Source organism: Budorcas taxicolor, chromosome 14 (genome assembly GCF_023091745.1).
Source record: "Budorcas taxicolor isolate Tak-1 chromosome 14, Takin1.1, whole genome shotgun sequence".
Classification (NCBI taxonomy): Eukaryota; Metazoa; Chordata; class Mammalia; order Artiodactyla; family Bovidae; genus Budorcas; species Budorcas taxicolor.
Window position 1 is genome coordinate 80,721,085 of NC_068923.1, and position 25,684 is coordinate 80,746,768.

Sequence of the window (25,684 nt, forward strand, 5' to 3'; positions counted from 1 at the left end):
CAAAATTTGGTACATCCATATAACAAAATATTATTTGGCAAGGAAGAGAAATTAAGTACTCATCTGTGCACCAACATGGATGAACCTTGAGAATATCATGCTAAGTGAAAGAAACTGGTCACAAAAGACCACATATTATATAACTTCACTTACACAAAACGTCCAGAACAGACAAAACTATAGAGACAATCTATAAAGACAGAAGGCAGATTAGTGGTTACCTAGGACTTAGTGGGGGTGGAATGAGAGGTAACTGTTGATGGAATGAGAGGGTTTCCTTTTGGGGTGATGAAAAATGTTCTAAAATCAAATTGTGGCAAATGTTGCCAATTGTGAAAATACCAAAATCACTAGACTGTGCTGTAAACATTAAATGGGTGACTTTGTGGCATATGAGTTGTATCTTAAAGCTATTAAATTATATATACACATATATATACACACAAATATATGTACATTAACTACTAAGAGCAGAAAGAAAGACTTTGCCAGTGATGCATGGCCAAGCAAATGATTTTTTTGAATAATAAATTGTTTTCAGATAATGCAAGGTATGTTTTGATCCTGAGTTCAGTGTCAAATTCCGTATTTCTGAGGACCTCAGACCAGGCCTTCCCTGGTAGTTCAGTCGGTAAACAATCTGCCTGCAATTCAGGGAACCTGGGTTCGATCCCTGGGTGAGGAAGATCCCCTGGAGAAGGAAATGGCAACCCACTATAGTATTCTTGCCTGGAAAATCCTACGGACAGAGGAGCCTGGCGGCCTAGAGTCCATGGGATCACAAGAGTCAGACATGACTTAACGACTAAACCACACAGACCAGAAATAAACACACCGAAAAGGTTATTAGCAGAGAGGTGGAGTCCACAGAAAGTCCTTCCAAGCTTTCTAGTTCTCCAGCCTAGAGCAGTTATTCTATAACTTCAGTATTTAGACATTAAAATGCAGTGTCGAGGGTGGGAGCCAAGAAAGTGCACTTTTAATAAACCACCCCTTCCCTCCCCCAAGATGGTTCTAATCCAGGCAGCGTGAGGACAGTACTTGAGCAAGGAGACCCATCCACCTGGAAAGGCATCTCTGGCCAGTCCTGGGGCTAATGAGCTGTAAATCAGTGGGTGTGTCGTGATCATAGTTAGGCAGCATTTTTCATAATAATTCTGGCCATCAACTTCACAGGCATTTGGGAGATATTCAAATTTGAAAATCTGTGGCTGAATCGTACCAGGTGAAATGTCCACCACCTTTGGAAGAGGAAATTCAGTCAGTCCTTGGGACCCCCGCCCCCAGAATACCATACTTGAGCTACTCGAAGCCTCAGGAACTTTCCAGAGTGCATTTGCTTGCCAGTTTTCAACAGAACTATTAGATTCCAGGACAACAAAACTGTACATGTAGTGTGTAATACTCAGAGCTTAAAAATGAGGAAAGAAATCTGCTGGGAACTCTGATCCACAGAAAAAGGACAGCTGGCCTTCACACTACAGCTGTTTCCTGCCTCCAGCAGGTGGACCACATTCTCCCTACTGTGAGAATTTCACCTCATACTCCAAAAAATTTCTATTTCCCATATTCAGAAGCAACCTCCATCCTCCTATCTGGGATGAAGAAATCTGAGCGACAGCAGCTAGATGGGGTGGCGTCTCTGAGAGAGGAAATGGTTAGTCATGAAGATTATAGCATTCTAAATGACAACTGGAACCAATGTACTCAGCTGACAAAGCAGAACAGAATAGAGTACCATGTTACAATGTGGACTGGAATTTTGAAAACTTTATTCCAAGGCAGTAGGCAGAAAGGAGAAAAAAAAAGTATTTCCTTAAAAAAAAAAAAGTGCAGCCTTTATAGAGCTATAGCACGTTCGGTGGCAGAGATCATGGATTTTAGAAATAGGGAAAATGAGACAGAAGAGGCCGAGAGATGTGCCAGAGGTCATTGCTGGTTACCGGCAGAGAAAGGCCAGCTTACAGGAACCCGAGTCTTGTGGCTACCTGGCCAGCAGTCTTGCTTCACGCAGAGTAAACAAGAAAACACGAAGCAGGTGCTCTGTGGACAACAGTGAAGAGATAGAGAAACGGTTCCCAACCTACCGACCTCCTGTTAGTTCCTAACCTGCAGCCCATCATTTGTTTCGGGGGTGTTTTTCACAATAGTAGCTTAAGCCTTTAAGGAAAGTCATAAGGGCCTCCCTGGTGGCTCAGCGGGTAAAGAATCCGCCTGCAATGCAGGAGACCTGGGTTCAACCCCCTGGGTTGGGACGACCCCCCTGGAGAAGGAAGAGGCTACCCACTCCAGTATTCTGGCCTAGAGAATTCCGTGGTCTACAGTCCATGGGGTCACAAAGAGTCGGACACAACTGAGCGACTTTCACAGCCCACGGGTCATGGGTGATCATGAGCATGACTGCCTCATCCAGTCTAAGCAAAGAACCTTGGCTGTGTGTCACAAAGTGATGGAGGAGTGAATGGTTGGGCAGCTCAGTGGACCTCCCGCCGCTGGGACACACTGGGACGGTGGCTCCTTTCCCCAACATCCTTCATGCTGGCTTGGAGGCCAGCTGCTTCTCGTCCTTTGGAGACTCTTCCTTCGCCCTCAAGTCCTGGCCCCTCTCTGTGACTTGAGTTTGCTCATCCGCCAGGTACACACCTCTCTGGCTCACATTAGGCAATCAAGCTGGCCATTCTGCCTGTTTTAAGCACCTGTCAAGGTCCCTTGATGTTTGAGGCAATGGCACATTTCAGTAGTTTCCCTGTCCCCTAAAGTTGGCCAATTGAAATCTGTCCAATTTTCAGTTGGACAGAAAATTGGTCCTTCAACTAAGGAAACAATGTGTAGTCTAAAATGAAGTTATTAGGAAAGGAAAGGAAATCTATTTTAAGTTGCTCAGTGTCTAACTTTAAAATATTATAAGAACAACAGAATCTAAGGTTAGAAGGAAGCAATAAAGGTCAACTAACCTCCCAGCCACCTGATGCTCTGAATCTCTTCTAAAGATCCCAAACGGCCATCCAAGCACATGCTCACTTACTTCTAGGCTGGGGCCTCACTATTTCTGAAGTGGCCTATTCCATCCCTGCTTACCTTTCAGAAAGGGCTTTCGTTTATTCAATCAAAATCTGTCTCCTTGGAAGCTACCACCCTTTTTATTCCTAACTGTCCAAAACAATGAAAGATCTAAGGCAAAGGGTCAGATGTAAGCCATCACATTATGTCTTCCTGGTGCTTGTAAGATGATGATGCTTTCCAGAAAAATATTTTTGTTTTTAAATTTTCCAGTAAAATAAATACAAGCTCTCACACATGGAGATGCTAAAAGAGAGTAGTTTTATATGAAATTAACTAAAAGGCTTTTCTGAATGAATACTAAACACATCTGCAAATAGTTTATGATATGGAACTGGTTTGAATCTTCTGGGTTTTCTGTCTCTATTTATACCTCAAGGCAAAAAACTACAAAAGCAGTCTGGTAAAGGCTCACAAGAGCAGTGAATGCCCAGGGAGAAAAACAGCAAACACTAGGAGGCATCTCTTAATGTTTATTAAACCAACAATAGCGTTTTGGATAAATCTTATTAACGTAATATACCAAGTTATGGGCAAATGAAATTTTAACTCATTTATATCAGATATGCCTGCAATCCATATTTTTATTAAAAAGGACAATAAGCATTCAGTTGAGAGGCTTGGAAACTGCATGTAATTTTGAATATTATGCATTATTTTTCTATCATTTAACTGTTACAACTGTTTTTAAACATAGTATATGCTTTACAAATGCTCCTGTTGCATATAATTCAACCACTTATACCATTTCTTTTAAAGTTTGTGGAAAAGTTTGCAGTCTTGGAAACCACCTCAGATCTTTTGTGCAATGAATAAGTTACTAAAATATACATATTAAAGGAAACAAAACCTTGAGAATGAGAGGTAAACAGCATAATTCATCATTTTTATAACATTCATCACTGTTGGATGTACTAAAGACCTCTGTTTATACAATCTTTTGCTGTTAAAGATGCAAACTATTTAGAATGTTTTTAAAAAAGCATTTGCCAGTCAAAGATACACAAATTTATCTTCTCCTTTATTAATATTTACCAATCACTAAAATAAAACATCAAAAGTACATTGCTGCAGTCTCTTATGTTTATTAAACTCATCAAATACATTTGCTCTTAAAATGTCTTTTATCTAACGTGCCAATAATCTTCACATATTCCATACACAACTAAGTTGACAGTAAACACTCCCCCAGCCCTGGCTTTAGCACCCCCAACTTCTCCACTTCCCTTTCCTGTCTAGGTCCAAATGCCAGTTAAAAGTGTAAGTTTACTCTGTAATACATCTGCTATTCAACTGGTCACTAAATAGATGGATGTAGGAGTTTTCACATGGATAAAGGGCAATGCCTGAACCTACATCCAAGTTACAACCTCCACTTCCCAGTTAGGACCCCTTCCCAGTTATGACCCCCTCTCCCCCTGCAAGATATGAGCCCACTTCCAAGACATGGTCTTAGGAGTATAAGCCCCAAGGCCAAATGTTGTGTGTGCCAAACATCTTATTCTGGAAAAATAAAGTAAGGTGAAGATCAGGCTTGAAAGAGGAAAGAAAAGTGATTATAGTTAAGAGCCAGGGCACAGGGAAGGGAAGACGAAGTGTCCTACTCTGACGGCGTTCATTCTCCCCCCTCAGGTTAACAGTCCCCCCGTTTTTATCTGGAGAGCCAAGCCTTTCCCAGCACCATCTAAGGGATTCAGCCTCTTCCTCCACTTATAGTTCCAGGGATGATGCTTGTGGCCCAGGCCAGACACAGCCAGGTCAAGCCAATCAAGAGTCAATGACAAGCTCTTCTCGGATTCTTAGTAGAATAACTGGCAAAGAGAAGCTCTTTCTACCACAACTGCTGAGAAGATGGGCTGCTTGCTAACCTGGAGTTGCCAGACCCATCTTGCCACCGCAAGGGGAGTGGTCTCTTCTAGTTGTCATCGAGATCTAAAATCTTCCTGTCTTTAGTAATACAGCCTCCCCAGATTTTTACCAGGCATGTGGCTGCCCATGGAGAAACTACATTTCCCAAGCTGCATTGCATTTTGTACACTCTGACCAATGGGGTGTATTAATAGGTGGAAGTGATGCATACACTTCCAGGCTATGGCCTTAAGAGTAATGGACAGGGACTCCCCCGGCAGTCCAACAGTTAAGACTCCACCTTCCAACGCAGGGGGCGCTGGTTCAATCCCTGGTTGAGGAATTAAGGTCCCACATGCTGTAGGGTATGGCTAAAAAAAAAAAAAGAGGAATGGGCCCATCTTCTTGACCCTCTCTCTTGGCTGGGAGACAGTAAAGATGAAGCAGCCACCTTGGAGCCACAGATGAGAGCTGCATGTGAAAACAGCAGAACCATCCCAGCAGCCCTGTCTTTGGATTGTTATGTCAAAAGGAAATAAAACAGCTATTTTAAGACACTGTATTTGGGGATCTCTTTTTAACAACAGCTGAGCTGCTACCTTAATCAGTATAAGTCCTGGGAGTTAAACCTAAGAAAGGAAAGTTGTACTGAGAGACCTGATACTTCAGCTTCTGGATGCAGCCCAGACTGAAGGCAAAACTACTCCTGGGCTTCTGCATTATCTCAGCCGAAAAATTCCTTTTTATTGCTCATGCTGATCCAAGCTAGGATTTTTGTTACTTGCACCTGACCGTGTCTTCACTGCTTAAATGTCTATGGCTATGGCTTAAATGGCTTAAATGGCTATGGCTATGGCTACGGGCTACCGTTAAGCCTAACAGTCCCAGGAGGATCTACCAAGCCATCCCTTTCTTCCCAACCACTGCCTGATTCCCTGAGTCAACATCAGATGGAAGCCGAAGCAGCTATTCTGTCTCCTCAACAGAACTGTAAATTAAGGGCATTCTAGGGGCTGACTTCTATAAAGGGAACTCACTATTTCTATAAAGTAGTGTTTCACCAACTATAATGTGCCTATGAGTCACTGGGAGTCTTGTTAAAATGCAAATTAGAAGTCAGCAGTCTCAGGTGGGGTTTGGGGTTCTGGATTTCTAATGAGCTCCCAGGTGATGCTCAGGCTGCCAAAACAGGGCCCACATTTTTGGTAGTGACGCCCTAAAGCAGTGGTCTACAAGCCTGGCTGCACAGCAGAATCACCACGGCAGCTGAAAACAAACAGCGAAACAAAACAAAAGCCCACTGACATGTGGGCTCCCCCAGGAGCCGTCCTTTAGTGGCGCCTGGACTGTTAGAGACAAGAACCATTTCTCAGGAGTTTTCAAACTCTAGTGAGCCACAGACCTCACTTGAGGGGCTTTTAGAAACTCAGATTGCTGGATCCCACCCACAGACTTGATTTGGTTGGCCTGAAGTTAGGCCCAGAACCCGCATGTCTAACACGTTCCTTGGTGATACAGAAGCTCTGATCTGTCCACTTTGAGACCCCCTGAGCAAATGCTAGAGTTAATAATGCCTCCAACAGACCAAAATTTCCCCTAAGAGCAAATGCCTTTATCTGCCAGTTTTATTCTATCGGTGCTCTGGAACATCTATCAGGATACACTGCGGGTGCGTGCACGTGTGTGTGCGCGAAGTCGCTTCAGTCGTGTCCAACTCTGTGTGATCCCATGGACTGTAGCCCGCCAGGCTCCTCTGTCCACGGGATTCTCCAGGCAAGAATCCTGGAGTGGGTTGCCATGCCCTGCACTGGGGGAGGGGAGAAGAACTCACATGTCCGCTTCCTAAATTTCTAAGACTAGTCTCTGTGAAGGCTTAGTATTTTTCTAAGGACACACTTAACCCTGTTCTGACCAAAATAATAAACAGTAATAACGCTGAATTTTATTCTGGCTATTACAGACTCATCAGGTTTAAAAGCCTATGAATCATAGCAAACAGCTCACTTTAACAGCTTGCTCAGAATACTACTTCTTTCCAACTGTACTGTAGGACAGATCCATGTTGAATGGCAGTTTCTAAAGGGTCAGCATTTTAATGTTATCCTGCGGAGCCGTTTTTAAAAGCTTTGAGAACTCCAGAATTCTTAAACAAGGTTTTTTTCCCCCGGAGTCAATTAAAGATACCCCCTTTTATTCAAGGGATGGAAAACTGTGTTTTAGAGTTGAGCGAGGGCAAACATGCTCCCGAATTAGCTATCTGAACAAAGTAAACTATGAATAGAGTGGATAATGGGCTGCTGCTTTTTTACTTAAGCAAGAACTAAAGACAACTCGGATGTCTTATTCACAGGACAGCCTAAAGCATTCTCTCTTCCCGGCTCTAACCGGAAACATTCTAGTTCCATGGAATTAATTCAGCTTGAACCAGGTCCAAAAAGCTGAAGTGCAGTTACAATAAGAGGGCCATCATTTAAGACACGTGTAGACGGCTTACACATGACCAGTACATACACACAAGCCCTAGAATACATTTCCACTCAGTCAAACACACCATCTCTCTGCTCAAAGCCTGAACTCAGGCAAATCTAACAAGCTGACCAAACATGCTTTTCTGCAACCAGACCAAAAAGACAGGCACCCTTCATTCCACCGAGGAGAGTTTTCAAAAGGCGAGGGATATATTTCAAATTTTTAAAGACGTCCTCGGACAAATTTAATTTATAATCTTTTGTCTAAAGAGTTCTCACATGTATCCTAATCTACCAACATAATTATCAGAAGAGTGTGAACCAGCAGAAAGAGATGTTGAAGAGCAGGGTAGAAAAGTTTTGAAAAGCCTGGGAGAGCATGAAAAGTAAAAGTTGTTCAGTGATGTCCGACTCTTTGGAATTCTCCAGGCCAGAATACTGGAGTGGGTAACCTTTCCCTTCTCCAGGGGAATCCTCCCAACCCTGGGATCGAACCTAGGACTCCCACATTGCAGGTGGATTCTTTATCAGCTGAGCCACAAGGGAAGCCCTGGGAGGGTGTGAGTATTTCCTAATTGTATGCAGCTTAGGCTGTGCCCAGCAGCAGATCTGTCCTGGGAAGCCACTGCGCTCCACGTGGCTGGTCACATGCAGTGGACAGTGGGTTTAAGAGGACAAAATCTTGCGTGCCAGACTTCCTTCAAAGCTGTTACTGTTGTTCAGTCGCTAAGTCATGTCCGACTCTTTGCAACCCCATGGACTGCAGCACACCAGGCTTCCCTGTCCTTCACCATCTCCCCGAGTTGGCTCAAACTCATGTCCACTGAGTCAGTGATGCTACCCAACCATCTCATCCTCTGTCGCTCCCTTCTCCTCTTGCCCTCAGTCTTTCCTAGGAGCTGGGCGAAGATCAAACAAGCATCCAGAACCGTAGTTCTCAAATCTTCTAGAAGTGAGAATCACCCGGGGAGCTTTCCCAGCTGGCTGGGGTTCTGGTTTAATTGGTCCTGAGTGGGGCCCAGGCACAGAGAGCTTTGAAAAGCTCCCTAGGTGAGTTTAATGTCCAGGAAAGACTGAGAATCACTGATTCTGAACTTGTTCTTCACAGAAGACTAGGAGCTGAAGAGGAAAGACACCTCTTCTTATCACCAAAACACAACAGCCACAAAAAAAGAAAGAAAGAAAAAGTCAGCCTCTCCTTTTGTCTTTCCTATCTGGTCAGCAGCACCATCATTTTTCTCAGCCTCAGGTTTTAAAACCTCAAAAACGGTTCTTTGATCAACATATCTTATTAGCCATCCATTTCAATGCACGTCAGCCAGAGACCAGCGCCAAGTCCATGCCAGGCCCTCTCCTAAGTGCTCATTAATCCTCACAGCATCTCGATGAACGGCCACTGTGACTCATCCCCTTTTCATAGATGAGAAAACTAAGTAACCTGCTGAAAGCCCTGCAGCCAGGTACCAACAGATCTGGCATTTAAAGAGTTTCTATTACCAGACTGAAGCTTGTGGAGAAAAGCTTTCAAGGTAAGATGCTGAATATTGGTAAAGAAATTAGGAAATGGGTGACCTAGACTATTAGCTCAACAATGCAAATGAAGGGTCTGACCCATCACTAATGGGGGCTGCACCCATCAGAGACTGCATTAAAAAGTGATTAAACCCTCACTGCTCTCTTGAAAGAGTATAGTATCAAACCAGGACTATCTAAAGGTAGAAAAATGGAGGATCTGACTTCTGCTCAGTCACCTAAAATACAGCCGTGGCAAGTAATACCACCAATTATAGGCAATAAATGGGAAGTGCTGATCAGAGTTCTGAGCACAGAGGAGATCAGGGAGGTAATGTCTCATGCTGTTGTCTTTTAACAAGATTCATTTCTTCAAAATATCATCCCACAGACTTATTTTCTGAAAAACTAGGGCTCAAACGTATTTAAATTATTACACTAAGATTTACAACAATAGTATTCAAGAGAAAAGATGTCAGAAGATAAACCTTCACCCAGCACTGGAAAAAGCACTTCTACTTGGGCACTCAGTTGCACAGACTCTTTTCCCTGAAGGCACTGACATAATTTTAGTCTAAAAATCCAAAGAATGTTCTCCTCAACCTGCAACAGCAGTTTGCTACTCAAATAAAATGTGGTATTAATTCATGAGGATTTTGCTTCTAGTTTTGATTCTAATCTCCAAGAAGCTTTTATCTCTGCCTACGATCTTCCCAAGATTTACAAATCAATTTGATTTCAGTCCCTGATCTCTATGGGTCTTCCGGATCCCAGTGCTCTCTGCCCTCCTCCCCAAATGAGCCCAAAGGTTCACAGACAGTAAAGGAGTTCGCAGGAGCACCTTTCTGGCTAGAAATTCAGAAATGATCTAAACATCACTTTAAATATTCATTTTGCACAAAAACACATGAACTATGTTGATGCAGCGTATATAACAAATAATGTACATTCTACTTGGAACTTCATTTATTCATCAAACATGGCCAGAAGTAAGTGTATTAAGTGCTAGTCATTAGTGTAGGGAATGAGGAAGAAGGAGCCAGATAGGAAATGTGTTATGGTAAGAAGAAAAACAGCAATAAATGAGATAGCCTGTGCCCAATTTATACATCTACCACTAGCTAACTATGTGATCTTGGACAAGTCAATTCCAGCCCCCAAATCCACTGTTACATCCCGAAAAGGCAGAATCCAAAAAGAACACAATGAAAATCATCCCAACACTTTTATACCTCTTTCATTCATTGACTAAGACCTTTTGATCAACCCTTCAAACCTAATATAAGCTCTAGCTCTAATCCTTAAGATTCCAAAGCTTACAGAGTGTGGAGAATTAAACTGGATGAAACATAAGATTTCTTTCTCCCCTGATATAAATAGCAATCGACTACTCAGGTTGTAAACAATTTCTTGCTCTTTGTGCCTTTTGTACATTTTAATATTCAGAAGTCTTTCCTTGCAGAGCAGATGGAGGGAAAGAAAAAAGGATCAAAACCCAGCGTCTAATTGTGGTTTTCTCTCTAAGACACGGTCCCACTTTAGGGAAGACTTTTTGTTTGCCTGGGAAAGCAGTGACTTCTCTTCTATAAGCTGTTCTTCTTACCCTTCTCAACTGTAGTTCTCAGGCAATTGTGATTGCTAGATATGCCAAAAGAGATTGAGACAAAAACAAAGTGATAGACAGTTTACAGAGAGTGCATATGTTAAATATGGGCCCAACGCATCTGTAATTGCCCTGAATAATCAAAAGATAGATAATAGTGGCTTGAAGGTAGGTATCATGTCATTTCTTTTTAACTCACGAGACAAGAGCTTTGCACCTGGTTGATATGCAGTACCATGAATTAACTTACCACAGCTTACCCAGTGGTTCAGCAGTAAAGAATCCGCCCACAATGTAGGAGACAGGGCAGAAGCCACAGATTCAATCTCTGGGTTGGGAAGATCCTGCAGAAGGAAACCCACTCGAGTATTCTTGCCTCGAAAATCCCATGGACAGAGGAGCTTGGTGGGCTACAGTCCATGGGGTCACAAGAATCAAATGACTAAACAACAACAACTGCCTTACCAAATATAAATCTTCATCCAATAACTAATCAGGACAATTACAAAACCTAATCAACTCAAATACAATTAAAATACTCCCTTCAGTTCAGTTCAGTTCAGTCGCTCAGTTGTGTCTGGCTCTTTGCAACCCCATGAACTGCAGCACACCAGGCCTCCCTGTCCATCACTATCTCCCGGAGTCCACCCAAACCCATGTCCATTGAGTCAGTGATGCCATCCAACCATCTCATCCTCTGTCGTCCCCTTCTCCTCCTACCCTCAATCTTTCCCAGCATCAGGGTCTTTTCCAATGAGTCAGTTCTTCGCAGCAGGTGGCCAAAGTATTGGAGATTCAGCTTTAGCATCAGTCCTTTCAAAGAATATTCAGGACTGATTTCCTCTAGGATGGACTGGTTGGATCTCCTTGCAGTCCAAGGGACTCTCAAGAGTCTTCTCCAACACCACGGTTCAAAAGCATCAATTCTTCGGCGCTCAGCTTTCTTTATAGTCCAACTCTCACATCCATACATGACTAGTGGAAAAACAATAGCTTTGACTAGACGGACCTTTGTTGACAAAGTAATGTCTCTGCTTTTCAATATGCTGTCTAGAATGGTCATAACTTTCCTTCCAAGGAGTAAGCATCTTTTAATTTCATGGCAAATAGATGGGGAAACTGTGGAAACAGTGGCTGACTTTATTTTTCTGGGCTCCAAAATCACTACAGATGGTGATTGCAGCCATGAAATTAAAATTTAAAAAATACTCCCTACTCTTAGCTAAAGAGTTAGAGGTGAGACATAAATGAAGTTAAGATTTTAATTCATTAGTGCACCTAACAGATGAATCAGTGTTTACAATAGGATTCCAATGTTGACACCTTGAAGCATTTTACAGTTACAATCCCAGGTACTAGGTCAGATATTTCAAGTCTTAACTAAATTTCCAACCTGCATGCACGTCTATTTTGAGCTTCACCTCAATATAATCCAGGGAATGGATGATGCAGGAAATAAAAAAAAAACTGCCGCATCACACCCTGCTTCGTGAAAAACAAACTGGTCCTAAATTGTGTGAAAATGTATGTCCCTTGGTGCCAAGGGTCAGAATGCAAGCGAGAAACAAGAAACATGCATACATATTGATGCATACATAATACATTCCAGAATCACAAAACTTAATGCTGAAAGGAGAGAGAACCAAATAAGTTTAAAACATCTACTATGGGTTAGTTTTTTTTGTTAGAAGTGTTCAATCACTACAGAGGCGAGTCTTGAAAATTAACCCAGAGGCAAAATATTATAATTCCCAATTTTACACTGGGAAAAAAAAAAAAAAAAACGAGCTCAGAAATGATAAGCAACTGTGCCCCAAGGTCATATGGCTTTCAGGTGGTAATAGCAGGAACCGAACCACAGTATACTTGATTCCAAAGCCTGCAATATCATCCCCTGTGTTATCTTGATTAGGGTGGGCGCACAAGTGAAGCGTGGCAACACTAGGACTGCGACCGCATGTGAGCTGGATCTATATATGTTACGACCCACACTTACTGCGATGTCACACACCTGTCATCCACGCAGGCAGACCGTTGCCTAACAACTCAGCAAACAGTGGTCCCTCTGGTTCCTAAACATGTCAAATGAATTGAGCCTTCAGCACAGATGTACCAAGCCTTCTACAGTAAGTCTTCACTTAACCAGATACTAGACCCTTACATTAACATTTTTGTAAACTTTTATCCGTGCTGCGATTCATGGGGTCACAAAGAGTCGGACACGACTGAGCAACTGAACTGAAACTTTTCTCAGGTGCTCTTTTGCATTTGTTGAGATGATCATATCATTATCCCCCTTAAACTGTCAATGACTGCACTGCTCTTCTGATGGTGATGCATTCCTTGGATCAACCCTACTTGAACTCATTACTCTTCTTTCAGTAAGCTTCTGTACTCAATTTGATAACATTCTGTTTTAAATGTCGGCGTCTATGATCACAACTGAAAGTGGCCTAAACACTTGTCTTCCTGTGCTCACCGTATCTGCTTCTGACATAATGCTAACCTCACGAAATGAGGAAGAACAGTCTCCTGTCACTCTCTAAGCTTCGGAATAATTATCTGTTCCTTGAAGGATCAGCAGAACTTGTTTGTAAAACCACCTAGATCTGGTGCCACTTTTTTAATACAATTTTTTGACTGAGACTCACATTTTTTGTTCCGATTCACCTGAAATTGAGATTCAATTTTTTGTTGAGATTCACCTGAAACTGTAAGAAATAATATAGAAACTTCTCTTGTTCCCTTAACCCAATTTCCCCCAATGGTAACATTTTATAAAATTAAAGTAAACATCACAACAAGGATACTGACATTGATACAATCAACCATTCCTATTCAGATTTCCCCAGTTCTACCTGCATTCATTTGTGTTTATGTCTGTGTTCATTTAGTTCTATGCAATTTCATTATATGCATAGATTTGTGGATGCATAAATCCACAGTATATACCCTGGAGAAGGAAATGGCAACCTACTCCAATATTCTTGCCTGGAGGATCCCATGGACAGAGGAGCCTGGCAGGCTACAGTCCGTGGGTCGCAGGAGTCGGATGTGACTTCACAACTAAGCCAACGACTACCATCACATATACGTATAGATATATACAGATTTATTCAAGATAATCAGGGTTTTACTGTACAGCTTTTTTATTGAAGTTGATTTACACAGTTGTCTATATACAGCTGTGTATCAGATTTTTTTCTATTATAAACATTTTCCAAGTTATAAACATTCTTCAAATCCATTTTTAATGGCTATATGATATTTAATGTGTAACTCAGAATCTTTTGTTTAACCATTTCTCTAGTATTATACACTAAGGTTGTTTCTAGTTTTTTAACTATCATAAGTAAGGCTTCAATAAATACATTTACCCAGCTACAATTATTTCCTTTGGAGAGAGTTGTAGAGATGAAATTACTGCAGAAACTTATCATGGGCCAGAAATAATCAATGACACATTCTCTCATATTGCCCACATTTACAGAAAAGGCTGAGCACAGGCATACTTCATTTCATGGTGCTTCAAAGATACCGCATTTTTTAGAAATTAAGGGTTTGAGGCAACCCTGCATCTCACAAGTCTGTCTGTGCCATTTTCCAACCAGCATTTGCTCACTTTGTGGCTTTGTTTCACATTTTGAAAACTTTTTCATTATTACTGTATTTGTTATGGTGATCAGTGATCTTTGATGTTACTATTGTAATTGTTTTGGGGATGAATTTTGCCCATTTAAAACAACAAACTTAACAAATGCTGTATGTATTCTAACCACTCCACCGGTCAGCCGTTCCCTGTCTCTCTCCCTCTCCTTTGGCCTCCGTGCTCCCGGAGACACATGATATTGAAATTGGGCCAATTAGTAACCCTACAGTGGCCTCTACATGTTCAAGTAAAAGGAAGAGTCTCTCACTTTAAATCAAAAGCTAGACATGAGTAAGCTTAGTGAGGAAGGCATGTCTAGAGCTGAGAGAAGCCAAATGCCAGGCCTTTTGTGCCCAACAGTTGCAGTTACAAATGCAAAGGAAAAGTTCTTGAAGGAAATGGAAGTGCTACTCAGGTGAACACACAAATTTGAACAAAGTAAAACAGCCTCATCACTGATATAGAAAAAGTTTAATGATCAAACCAGACATAACATTCCCTTAAGCCAAAGCTTAATCCAGAGCAAGGCCCTGACTCTCTTCAATTCTGCAAAGATTGAGAGAAGTGAGGAAGCCATGGAAGAAAAGGTTGTGGCTAGCAGAGGTTGGTTCTTAAGGTTTAAGGAAAGAAACCATCTCTGTAACATGAAAGTACAAGGTGAGAAGCAAGTGCTGATGTAGAAGCTCCAGCAAGCCATTCAGAATATCTAGCTAAGATAATTCATGAAAGTGGTGACACTAAACAGATTTTCAGTGTAGATGAGACAGCCTTCTACTGGAAGAGGATGTCATCTAGGACTTTCATAGCTACAGAGGAGAAGTCAATGCCCGACTTCCAAGTTCAAAGGACTCTCTTGTTAGGGGCTAATAAAGCTTGTGACTTGAAGTTGAAGCCAGTGTTCATTTATCATTCCAAAAATCCTAGGACCTTTAAGAATTATGCTAAATTTACTCCGCCTGTGCTCTGTCAAAGGAACAACAAAGCCTGGATGACAGCACCTCTGTTTACAACATGGTTTACTTAATATCTTAAGCCCACTGTTGAGATGTACTGCTCAGAAAAAAAAAAGATTCCTTTCAAAACGTTACTGTTCACTAACAATCCACCTGGTGATTGCTGAGAGAAGAGATGAAGGCTGTTTTCCTGTCTGCAAACACAACATTCATTTTGCAGCTCATGGATCATTTCAACTTTTACTATTTAAGAAATACGTTTCGTAAGGCTATCAATAGTGATTCTTCTAACGTATCTGGGCAAAGTAAACTGAAAACCTTCTGGAAAGGATTAACCATTCTAGATGCCATTAAGAACATCTGTGATTCATGGGAAGAATTAAAATATAAACATTCACAGGCATTTGGAAGAAACTGACTCCAACCCTTGGAGGGGATGACTTTGAGGGGTTCAAGACTTCAGTGGAGGAAGTAACTGCAGATGGGATGAAAATAGCAAGAGAACTAGAATTAGAAGCACAGCCTGATAATGTGAACAAACTGCTGCAATCTCATGATAAAACTTCAATGGGTGAGGAGTTGCTTCTCATGGATAAGCAAAGAAAGTTGTTTCTTGAGATGGAATCTACTCCTGAAGACGCTATGAATAGCTTCATAGATCTTTTTGATCTTTCAAAGAGCTTTCTGAAATGAAAACAAAAGATTAGGATATGACATAAACTAAGTTGATAAAGCAGCATCAAAGTATGCGAGGACTGACTCCAGTTTTGAAAGAACTGCTACTGTGAGTAAAATTATCACACAGCACCAAATTCTACACAGAAATCGTGAGAGGAAGAGTTCATCTACGTGGCAGACTTGACTGTTGTCTAATTTAAGAAATTGCCACAGCCACCCCAGCCCTTGGTAACCACCACCCTGATCAGTCAGCAGCCGTCAACATCAAGGCAAGACCCTCCACCGGCAAAAAGATTAGAGTTTGCTGAAGCCTTAGATGATGGTCAGCATTTTTAGCAGTATTTTTGATTGAGATAATGTACATTTATTTTTTTAACATAACAGAATACAGTATAGTATAAACATACTTTTATATGCGCTGGGAAACCAAAGAATTCATGTGGTTTGCTTTATTGTGATATTTGCTTTATTGCAATACTTGCTTTATTGCAGTGGCCTGGAACCTAACCCACAGTATCTCGAGTATATCAATATAAAAATGTCCCCAATATCTCAGGGTAGAGCTAGGCCTCCCCAAGTCAGAGAAAGAACCCAGCTATGAAAAACCATTCTATCATGCCTATTCTGGGCTGCTCTCTGGACTTGAACTTATCAGATGAGCCCATATAGTATGTCAAATCCCCACACTTTAGAAGCGGAAAACCAGGAATTAGAATACTAGTGACTAACCCACTCCAGTGTTCTTGCCTGAAGAATCCCAGGGACGCGGGAGCCTGGTAGCTGCCGTCTATGGGGTCACACAGAGTCGAACACGACTGCAGTGACTTAGCAGCAGCAGCAACATGTGACATAGAGTGTAGATACACTACTGTGCTGAAAGTTCCAATGTATTCTGTCTTACATAGTCCTAAAACCCTATTTTAGGATATTCCACTTTACGGATGGGGAAGCTAAGCACAGAGAGGTTAAGAAGCCTGCCCAAGGTGACACAGTTGTGGATTCTAACCCAGGCACATCTGAACTCCAATGCGCAGGCTCTGAGCCACTCTACCATCTGCTCATTGAGTCTTGTCTTCACAGCACTGACGCTGGGCTCCAGTGCTATAGAAAGAACCCATAGGGAAGGCAGTTAAAGGCCCGTCTCTGCAAATGAAGGTCAAGGCCAGAAACCAAAAGAGTAGCCTGAGATCCCTGCGGTGGTTTATGCTTCAAAAAGCCCTCCAAATTGCATCAACAAGTCATGCTGTCTTCCCTCTAGAATGAAAGTGAGTTCTATCACATTAACTGCTCTTGAGGCTATAATACACTGGCTTATATGAGAACATACATGGGAAAACACTAAACATTAGATCCTGAATATTTAGAGTGATGTATATAATCCCAGGACATGATGAATACCTAGCTCAAGTTAACTGATTACCACCAGCTAGTAGAAATGACTTGCTTTTCTGTAACATGAGTAAGTTCCTTGCTCCAGTAATAGAATAGTAAGTATTTGGCAGGAGCTTAATAATCACTTATTGATTAGGTTAATCTTAACATTGCTCCAATTATACCCCGAAGCACATACATAGAAAAAGATAAATATTAAAGACAGAATGTTCTTCTAGCTCACCTCATCATTTTATAGATGGGAAAGCTGAAGTCCCACAGGGATTATGATTGCTAATTACGGGTGTGCAAAACATCACTTTTGCCTTCAACATAATACGTTTACTTTTATTGCCTTTATACTTAACAATAAATTGTACAAAAATACAATTTTTAACTTACTCTTTTTTGATAAGAACTTTTAAAAAATAATTTTCCTTTCACTGGGTATCTTGTTCTATGTGTCATTCTTACCATGAGACTGAACTCTATTAATTGTCCATTCTCCTTAAACATCTGTACTATTCATATTTCACATGCGTGTATAATCATAAGAAAAGACAATAAACATTAAAACGCTTTATAAAGGACACAACTGCATCTTTGTGACATTTCTCACAGAACAGATTCAACAGCAGAGGAGAGAAATGCGAAAACATATCTCATTTTTAATAACATTTTTCTATAGCTTGGAGTCTAAGACCATGCCCTGGCTCGCATAGCACTGACAGGTATACCAGTTGGCCTCACTCTGCTGATTCAAATGGAGAATTTTCCAGTGGCTTTAAGGCTTTCCCCAAGTCTCATCAACTCTTTAAGACACCAGAGGAAAAACAGACATACACCATCTATTTCAAGAATCCTTTCTTACTCAGAGCCAATCACCCCTCTAGGCAATCACCCCAGAAATTCTTCCATGCACTTCTACTCTTAAAGAATCAAAATGCCTCCTATCTCTACTCACAGCTCCCCAACACGCCTCACCTCCCATGCCATCTCATTCTAGATGCCCAGGGGCACTCAAGCACACGATGCCACTGTAACTCTCTCTTTCTGACCTGCTAGAAACTTGATCCAACTGAAGGATACCGACACAGACACGGAAGGAAGCAGGAATATACACGGATGGGAAGCACTGGACTCGTTTATTCTTCACACCAACGCTACAATGTTGATGAAACTGGAGGTCGAGAGAGTCAAAACTTGCAGCAAACTAGCCCAGGTCCTCCTCTGGGGCTGGGGGATTCAGTTGATTCCAGACCACACCATCTTCAGGGGCCACAGCAAAGCTGAGCGTCAGCAGGTCAAACAGACTCCAACTTCCCAGGCCATGGGCACCTGCGCTTAAATATGGAGCATCAACAGGCGTTTGCTGCAGGGGTCAAAATTATGGCAACAAGGGCCCGCTCCTCAGATGGGGCCAATCTCCATGCCCCCAGAGGGCTCAGGGGCTTCAAGAACATCAAATATGGCTCTTTCATTTCATAGCCAAGAAAACAGAGCCCAAGAAAGAAAAAGAGAAAAATACTATTATTTTCTGTACCTTAGGTGCCATTCCCATGCTCCCTCATTTTACCCTCACAACAGTCCTGTTATAAAGGCATTCTCAAGTGCAATTTATATGCACACATATGTATTTTTTTTAAGTGATTCAAATATTTAGTATCTTGTCCAAGTCCTAACAGGAAGTAAGCAGCAAAGTACCAACATCTCCCCATCCCAAATCCTTGGTCTCTATCTTGGCCCTCAGGGTCACAGGTTCTTACCCGGGTGGAGCTTCAGGACAAATACAAAATAGCTTGTAAGAAGGGGTAAAGTGTATGACTGGACCTGTGGTTACCAACTGTGGCTACTTTATTAGCATCACCTGAGATGCTTCATAAAAATACAGATTACCCACCCCCTTTTAGGCTTCTGATTGTTACAAGGCCCTGACATCTTTATTTTTTACATACTTTCAGTGATTCGGATTGCCAGTCTGCCTTACAGAAAGAAAACAATATGGCTAGATCAATCATAAAAGGCTCCCTGGGAGCGTGGGATATGAATCAACAGAATTCAAAAGGAGAAACACTGAAGAGGTGGCAATGTCCAGGGTGCATTCATGAAAGCGAGGCCAGTGGGCGAGGGTGGGGAGGCGTGATGGAGCGGGGTGGGCCGGGGTGGGCCGGCGTGGGGAGGCGTGATGGAGCGGCGTGGGCCGGGGTGGGCCGGGGTGGGCCGGCGTGGGGAGGCGTGATGGAGCGGCGTGGGCCGGGGTGGGCCGGGGCGGGCTGGCGTGGGCCGGGGTGGGCCGGGGTGGGCCGGGGTGGGCCGGCGTGGGGAGGCGTGATGGAGCGGCGTGGGCCGGCGTGGGCCGGGGTGGGCCGGCGTGGGCCGGGGTGGGCCGGCGTGGTGGCTAGCTGTGCTGTGTGCTCAGCTAACTGGTTTCAGTTGCATCCGACTCTTTGCGACCCTATGAACTGTAGCCCACCAGGCTCTTCTGTCCATGGGACTTTCCAGGCAAGAATACTACAGTGGGCTGCCATGCCCTCCTCCAGCGGATCTTTCCAACCCGGTGATCGAACCAGGTCTCCTATGTCTCCTGCACTGGCAGGCAGGTTCTTTACCTCCAGTGCCACCTGGAAAGGCAGAGGTACTTAGACGCCATACCAGGCTGACAAGGGAAACACAACGCGGCACAGGATAAATCAAATAAATAAATAAATAAATAAATAAATAAATAAATCCAACAGGATAAATGTTTGGGCCAGGAAGGGCGCTGACATGGCTGCTAACATGGGAAACACGCTGGCTTGTTCAGTTGCTAAATTGTGTCTGACTCTTTGCGACCCCACAGGCTGTAGCCTGCCAGGCTCCTCTGTCCATGGGATTCCCCAGGCAAGAATACTGAAGTGGGCTGCCATTTCCTCCTCCAGGGGGATCTTCCTGACCCAGGGATTGAACTGCAGTCTCTTGCACTGGCAGGTGGATTCTTTACCACTGAGCCACCAGGTCAGCTTTACATGTTGGCAAGGGCCCCCCTCCCCCCTTTTTTTTTTTCAAGAAAAACGTGAAAAGGAATGCTACCTGGATCACCAACATATGAGCTCCAAGAAGACAGAGGGGCTGCCTGGTTTCCTCACGCCTTTACGCCAAACACTTAGTAGATGCTGAATAAATATCATGGAATGAACATGTCAGTGTGTTCAGTGGTCAACTGGTCACAAAATCAACAACTATGAATACATCAGGGGCCTGACTTCAAGGTTCAAATCTAAAAGTCTAGAATTAAGATGAGGGTACTGGCAGAGGTGACTAAAAAAGAGTAGCTTGTTTTCTGCAAAAACAAGTCAGTTCTTCTTCATTACTTCCTGCTTTTCTCTAAAACTTTATTTGGCTTCTGGTGCATGAAAGAATCAGGTGGTTTTGAAATACATGAATGTACCTTCGACAGCGGCATGAACAGCAGGTCTTCTGTCTTACGAAGAAGAAAACGATGGGCAAGATCTTCTGGTTTGAGTTTTGGCAATGGAGGAGAGACAATCTCGTGAGAATCTAATCTCAGAGGACATTCCTCTTGTAACCCAAGATTCTTGCCAGCAGACAGCCCGATAGCACAGTGACTTAACTGGACTCCCTATAAACCTTAATGACAGAGCTGGCCAGGCTCTGTGTGGTTGGGTCAACCTTGGGCTTTGCCAACTTGAGTAGACTCCTGGCCCCTTAAGTTGGCCAGTGAGGTCACTGGGGGGCTTCTGGAGACTTGAGGACTAGTTCTGCCCAGGAAAAAAAAAAAAAGATGATCTTTTGAAATCTTTTTCAAACTAGTGATTATTCAAGATGCCACGTGTGTAATCATGTTACACAGTCCCTCAAATGGCAAGCACCATCAAAATTACATGTTCCAGGTCCCAGAAGTAGGAGTTGGAAGGTGTACTCAGATTCCTCTGGACACCCATTCTTCCACAGGCCTGATCTTAATAAGATCTTTCCTTCCTAAGAGACATCCACCTACTGCTAAAATCCAACTAACAGAGAAAGAGCCCTTGTTCCTCTAAGATTCCCTAGCAAGTATAATTAGCTACATTACTAGAGCAGCCAAAATTTATTTTTTTAAGGAACTGCAAAAGGTTATATGGTTCCAATTTAATTTTTCCTTCGAATGCAAACTTTCCAATGCCTGCCTTTCATAATACATGAGAGGTAATGCATGGGTCCAAATGATTTGACAGTTTCTTTTAATTTACACACATCTAAGCATGGGTATAAAATTCCACTAGTTCAAAACACTTCCTTTTCTTAAACATATCTCCAGTTCACATTACGTGTTTATAGCAATCTGCAATGTATTATTTCTAAAGATAAACAATCATGTAAAAAATTGATAGAAAAACGGCAGCATATCACTACTGCCACACTCCGTCAGTCTTTCCCCTCGCTTGGTCAGTGGGAAGTATAAATGCACGGCCATGACCAGGCTCTCCCTGCTGTCTCCAGCATGCAGAAACCAAGGGCCACTGGTTGCCTTCCACAGACAGATAGCCTTGAGCCTTAGTTGCTGAGAATCTCCTTTTCTTTTCCCCCTTGAACTTGGTATAAAACTCAAGAATGCACTGCGGACACTTTTCCTTCCAAAAAAAAGAGAGGCTCTGAGTCCAGATGATCACTATTTCTGACTCCCTGGAAAACAGTTGCAGTTTTCCCATTAAAATGAAAAGTACTGGAAATAATGTACTAGAATGGCTAAAACGTTGAAAAATGAAGTCTTTCATTTATGTGGCTATACTTGAAACAAACAGAGACTGAAAAGTAATTTAAATGAACTACTGGCCTTTCTGGGCCTTGAAACAGCTGCTTTTGAGAAAAATTGCCTCCCTCACAGACTCTCTGCTACAGTCTTCATTCATGCTACAGTTGACATTTTAAAAATCTCTAATCACCCTTTTGAATGATATTCCAATTCCTGAAAATGGTATCTACCACGGTGAAACACCTCATTTGGAAAGCATCCAATTCTGGCTGGAAATGAGAAATACTAGAACCCCAAAGAGTTGGGGCAGGGGGGAGGGTGTCACGGGAGAAGACAGGTATCGTTCAGCCAAAAAGCTTCCTTATGAATCACTGTTGGATTTAAGAAAAAACCCAGGGAGATATTCTTCCTGTAGAATCCTCAAATAGTAACACTTTCTAGCAAATCTCCAAACAGGACTCAGCAAAAAGGGACCTCCTTAGCCCAGCACAGCTGTTTACGCAGGCTTCGCTAGAAAACCTTTAGATAGAGTTCTCCCTTTGCCCTGTTTTGCAACAAGATGAACAGTAATGATTTTCTGAAAGAAACAGAGAATCTGTGCAAAGAGCCAAAGTTCATAACTGCCTGGGAGAGTACCAATCCCAACGGATAAAAACGATCGTATGCCAAAGAGAAATGCCGTTAAGGCTCGGAGCTCTACAGCCAGCCGCAGCACCCAAATGTGTTCAGTCTACGCTCTCCAGTCTCCGCGTAACGTTTGGCGACCTGCTAGCACACCCAGAGCCCCTGCGCACTGATGATAAATGCCACATCGGCTGCTCGGTGCCAAAGAGGTTTCCCAATCCTAAATCGTATCAATTTAAAAGGAAAAAAAAAAAAAAAGGGAGGGGGCCGGGAGAGAAGGGAAGAATAACACGCCAAAGGCGAGGGGGGGAAAAAACCTTTACAAAACCACCCCTAAAGATGACATGATTTGTCTTGGAAGGGACGGTCCGATTTATTAGAAATGGACACGTTGATAAGTAGCCAAGGGAGGAGGTATGGGGAACGAGAGGGGGGTAGAAACAGCTGTCCTCCCTACCCGAGGCCCCGGACCGCGCTGAGGCTGTAGACGGGCTCGCGGGTGTTTCGGGGTTCCACCCAGCCGGACAAAGCTCGGGGCGCCCAGGTAGGGGCCGCCAGGCACAAGGGCAAGCCCAGGAGGCATTTCCCTGTAGAGGGCGCTCACTGGGTGTCGTAGGGAAACCAGCTCCAACCCTCGAGCCAGAGGGGAAACCCAGTTCCCACCACCAAGGCCGGGGAGGGAGGCTGGGTTGCCCGCAGCCGGAGCCGGAGAAGAGACTCCCCGGGCCTGGGGGCACCCCGGCCGGGGTCCGCGAGAGCGAGCGCGTCAGGCTGGAAGCTTCAGGCTGCGAGCCGCTAGGCGACCCGAGGCCGAGTGCAGTGCCATCCGCACCCCCGTCTCGCCCAGCTGCCGCGCTCGAACGCGATCCATACAGAGATGCCCTCCCGCCCCTGATGGCCCACGAGCCCCCTGGACCCTCAAGCAGGACGGGTCGGCAGAAATGGGAGTCCAGGGTCCGCACCCCGGCATTTTTGGGTGCATTTTCCACGCACTCCTCCCGCCCCCCCAGCAGGACCCAGGACTGCGCGCCTCCGCGGGTCGCGTTACCCCATAGTGTCTGCTCCCTCACCCCAGCCACTGGGAACATCAAACAAAAGAACTTTTTTGCAAACTTTCCTCTCCGGACACTTCGCGGGTTTCTTAAAAAGCTTAGCCCCATCTTCCCAGAACCTGCATTCAATCCAGTAGAGAAGCTGGCGCGGGGGGCGGGGGGGCGGCGCGGGGGGAGGGTGCACGGAGGAAGGGACCCCCAAAGTTTCCAGGCCGTCCCCGAGTCTCGGGGAGCGCGCGGGGGGGATCAGTTCCCTCGAAGCCCTATGCACGCTTCCTCTCTCCCGTCCCCCTTTCCCCATCGGTCCTTCTCGGCGACGCAGCAAGACCCTCGGGAGGGTGAATAAGTTGGGAACGTCTTCAGCGGCCTCCGCGGTTCGACAAAACGGCAATACCTTCGCTCTCATCCCGGGGGACCTCGGGGTAACTTCAGCGAGAGGCGCTTTTCTGCGGAAAGGGAAAGGGGAGAAGGCGTGGAGCGCATTTATCCTTTAGATCCCCGCGGGATCCCCAGCTATACGTCCGGCAGCGGGGGACTGGGTGGGGGGGCATCCCCCAGGGGGCGCTCCCCGATTCTCCGCGGGGTCTGCGGACTCGGCTCGGCCTCCGCACCCTAAACGGCGCGCGACCCCCGCCCGGCCCAACTCACCGACTCGGCGGACACGCAGGCCACCAAGACCCAGGTGAGCAGGATCCAAGCGCGCCGCATATTCCTCCGGGACCGGTGGCTCCCAGCTGCCCGCTTGCAACGAGGGAGAATACGAAGCTTCTCGCCCAGCGCCCGGCGCTGCTCGCGCAGAAAGATCAGGAGCGGAGCTGCCGCAGCGACCGCGGTTCGGGGGGGTCGACGGGACTCGGGGGGCTCGGGGCTCCGGAGCGCCCGCTTCCTCCGGCTGCGCCCCGGGACCGCGGCGCCTTCTCACTTGTTGGCTCCTTCACTCCCGAGGCCGGATTGTGGCTCCGGGCGGGGGAGGCGGCTCGGAGGCTCTTGTTGCTCTGCTGTGGTTTTACTCCTCCGCGGACTCCTTCCCTGTGTCGCTGCTCCGTTTCTGATTTTTTTGAGGAATAAATTAGATGGCTTGGAATGAAGCTGCAGCTGAAGTTTGGGGGCAGAGCGGCGGGGGCGCGCGATCCGCGCGGCTGGAGCTCCCGGAGTATCTGGAGAGTAGCGCGTCCGAGCCGGGCTAGTGGCTCAGCCGCGGCGCCCCTCCTCCGCCTCCTCCTCCTCCCGCGCCGCCGCCTCCCTCCCCAGGTCCTCCTCCTCCTCCACCCCCCACTCCCTTCCTCCTCCCGCTCCCTCCCTCTTCCCTCCCCAGCCTGCTTCTCCGGACTCCTCCGGGCCGCCCGAGGAGAGGAGGCGGCAGTGTGACTCCCAGCGAAACCCGGGAGAAATTCCTCCTCCAGGATTACGCCCGGATTGGCAGCTCCGGGGACCAGTGGCCACAGGCGGCTCCGCGCCGCGGCTGCGCTGGGTCCGCTCGTCCTCAGTCCATGCTCCACCGCTCTGCTACGCCTTCATTCTCTGGCTTCTTTCTCCCCTAGTCTCTCCCTCCTTTTCCTCTCTCCTCCTCCGTACTCCTTCTTCTCTATTTCCTTTTCACTTGCACTTTTCTGGAAGAAAGATCGGTGAAAAACGAGATATGTATTTATTAATAGCTTTTCTGCCTGCGACAATTGGACTAGCGGTAAGAAACTGCTCGGGGTCGGGGGCGGGAAGCCACGAAGTTTACAGATGCGTGCAAGCAGTATGAAGTGTTTCTAAGTCTCCAGTTCATGAAAATTGTGTTTAAAAGAGAAGACAGTCAATATAGTAAACGTATGTTGAGTATTTCCCACTTTCCCTAACCACCCTCCCCCAAAAAAGGAAGTGGAGGAATACTCCCATAAATTAAAAATGCAACACTTTCAAAGCTTGTAATTTCAACTAAAGACTTAAGTACCATTTTGCCTCACACAGTTTAAGCCCCTGAAGTATTTTATAGGCTCCATTTCAGCACAGAAATAGGAAGCTACAAATAGGGCAATTTGATGAGAATTGGATGGAGACCTTGAATAATTACCGATTCAAGAGAACTTTAAAGAAAAGAGGGATAAAGTAATTTCTAGTTTGCAAAAATTAGTATTATTTCCTGGAT

The 25,684-nt window shown here is 44.6% G+C and overlaps 1 protein-coding gene across 2 annotated transcripts in view; it reads right to left on the reverse strand.

The window, feature by feature from the left end:
- Positions 1-24,687, reverse strand: part of SDC2 (syndecan 2) — a 121,296-nt gene extending 96,609 nt beyond the window's left edge. The window contains exons 1-2 of one of the 2 annotated variants that reach the window (XM_052651965.1): positions 24,199-24,687; positions 23,945-23,996 (exon numbers count right to left, since the gene is read on the reverse strand). In XM_052651965.1, the coding sequence (XP_052507925.1) occupies positions 23,945-23,956 (12 nt within the window). In that variant the 5' untranslated portion in view covers positions 23,957-23,996; positions 24,199-24,687. The remainder of the gene's footprint in view (positions 1-23,944; positions 23,997-24,198) is intronic. The other variant, XM_052651964.1, reaches the window with a different exon arrangement.
- Positions 24,688-25,684: the final 997 nt, after the last annotated feature.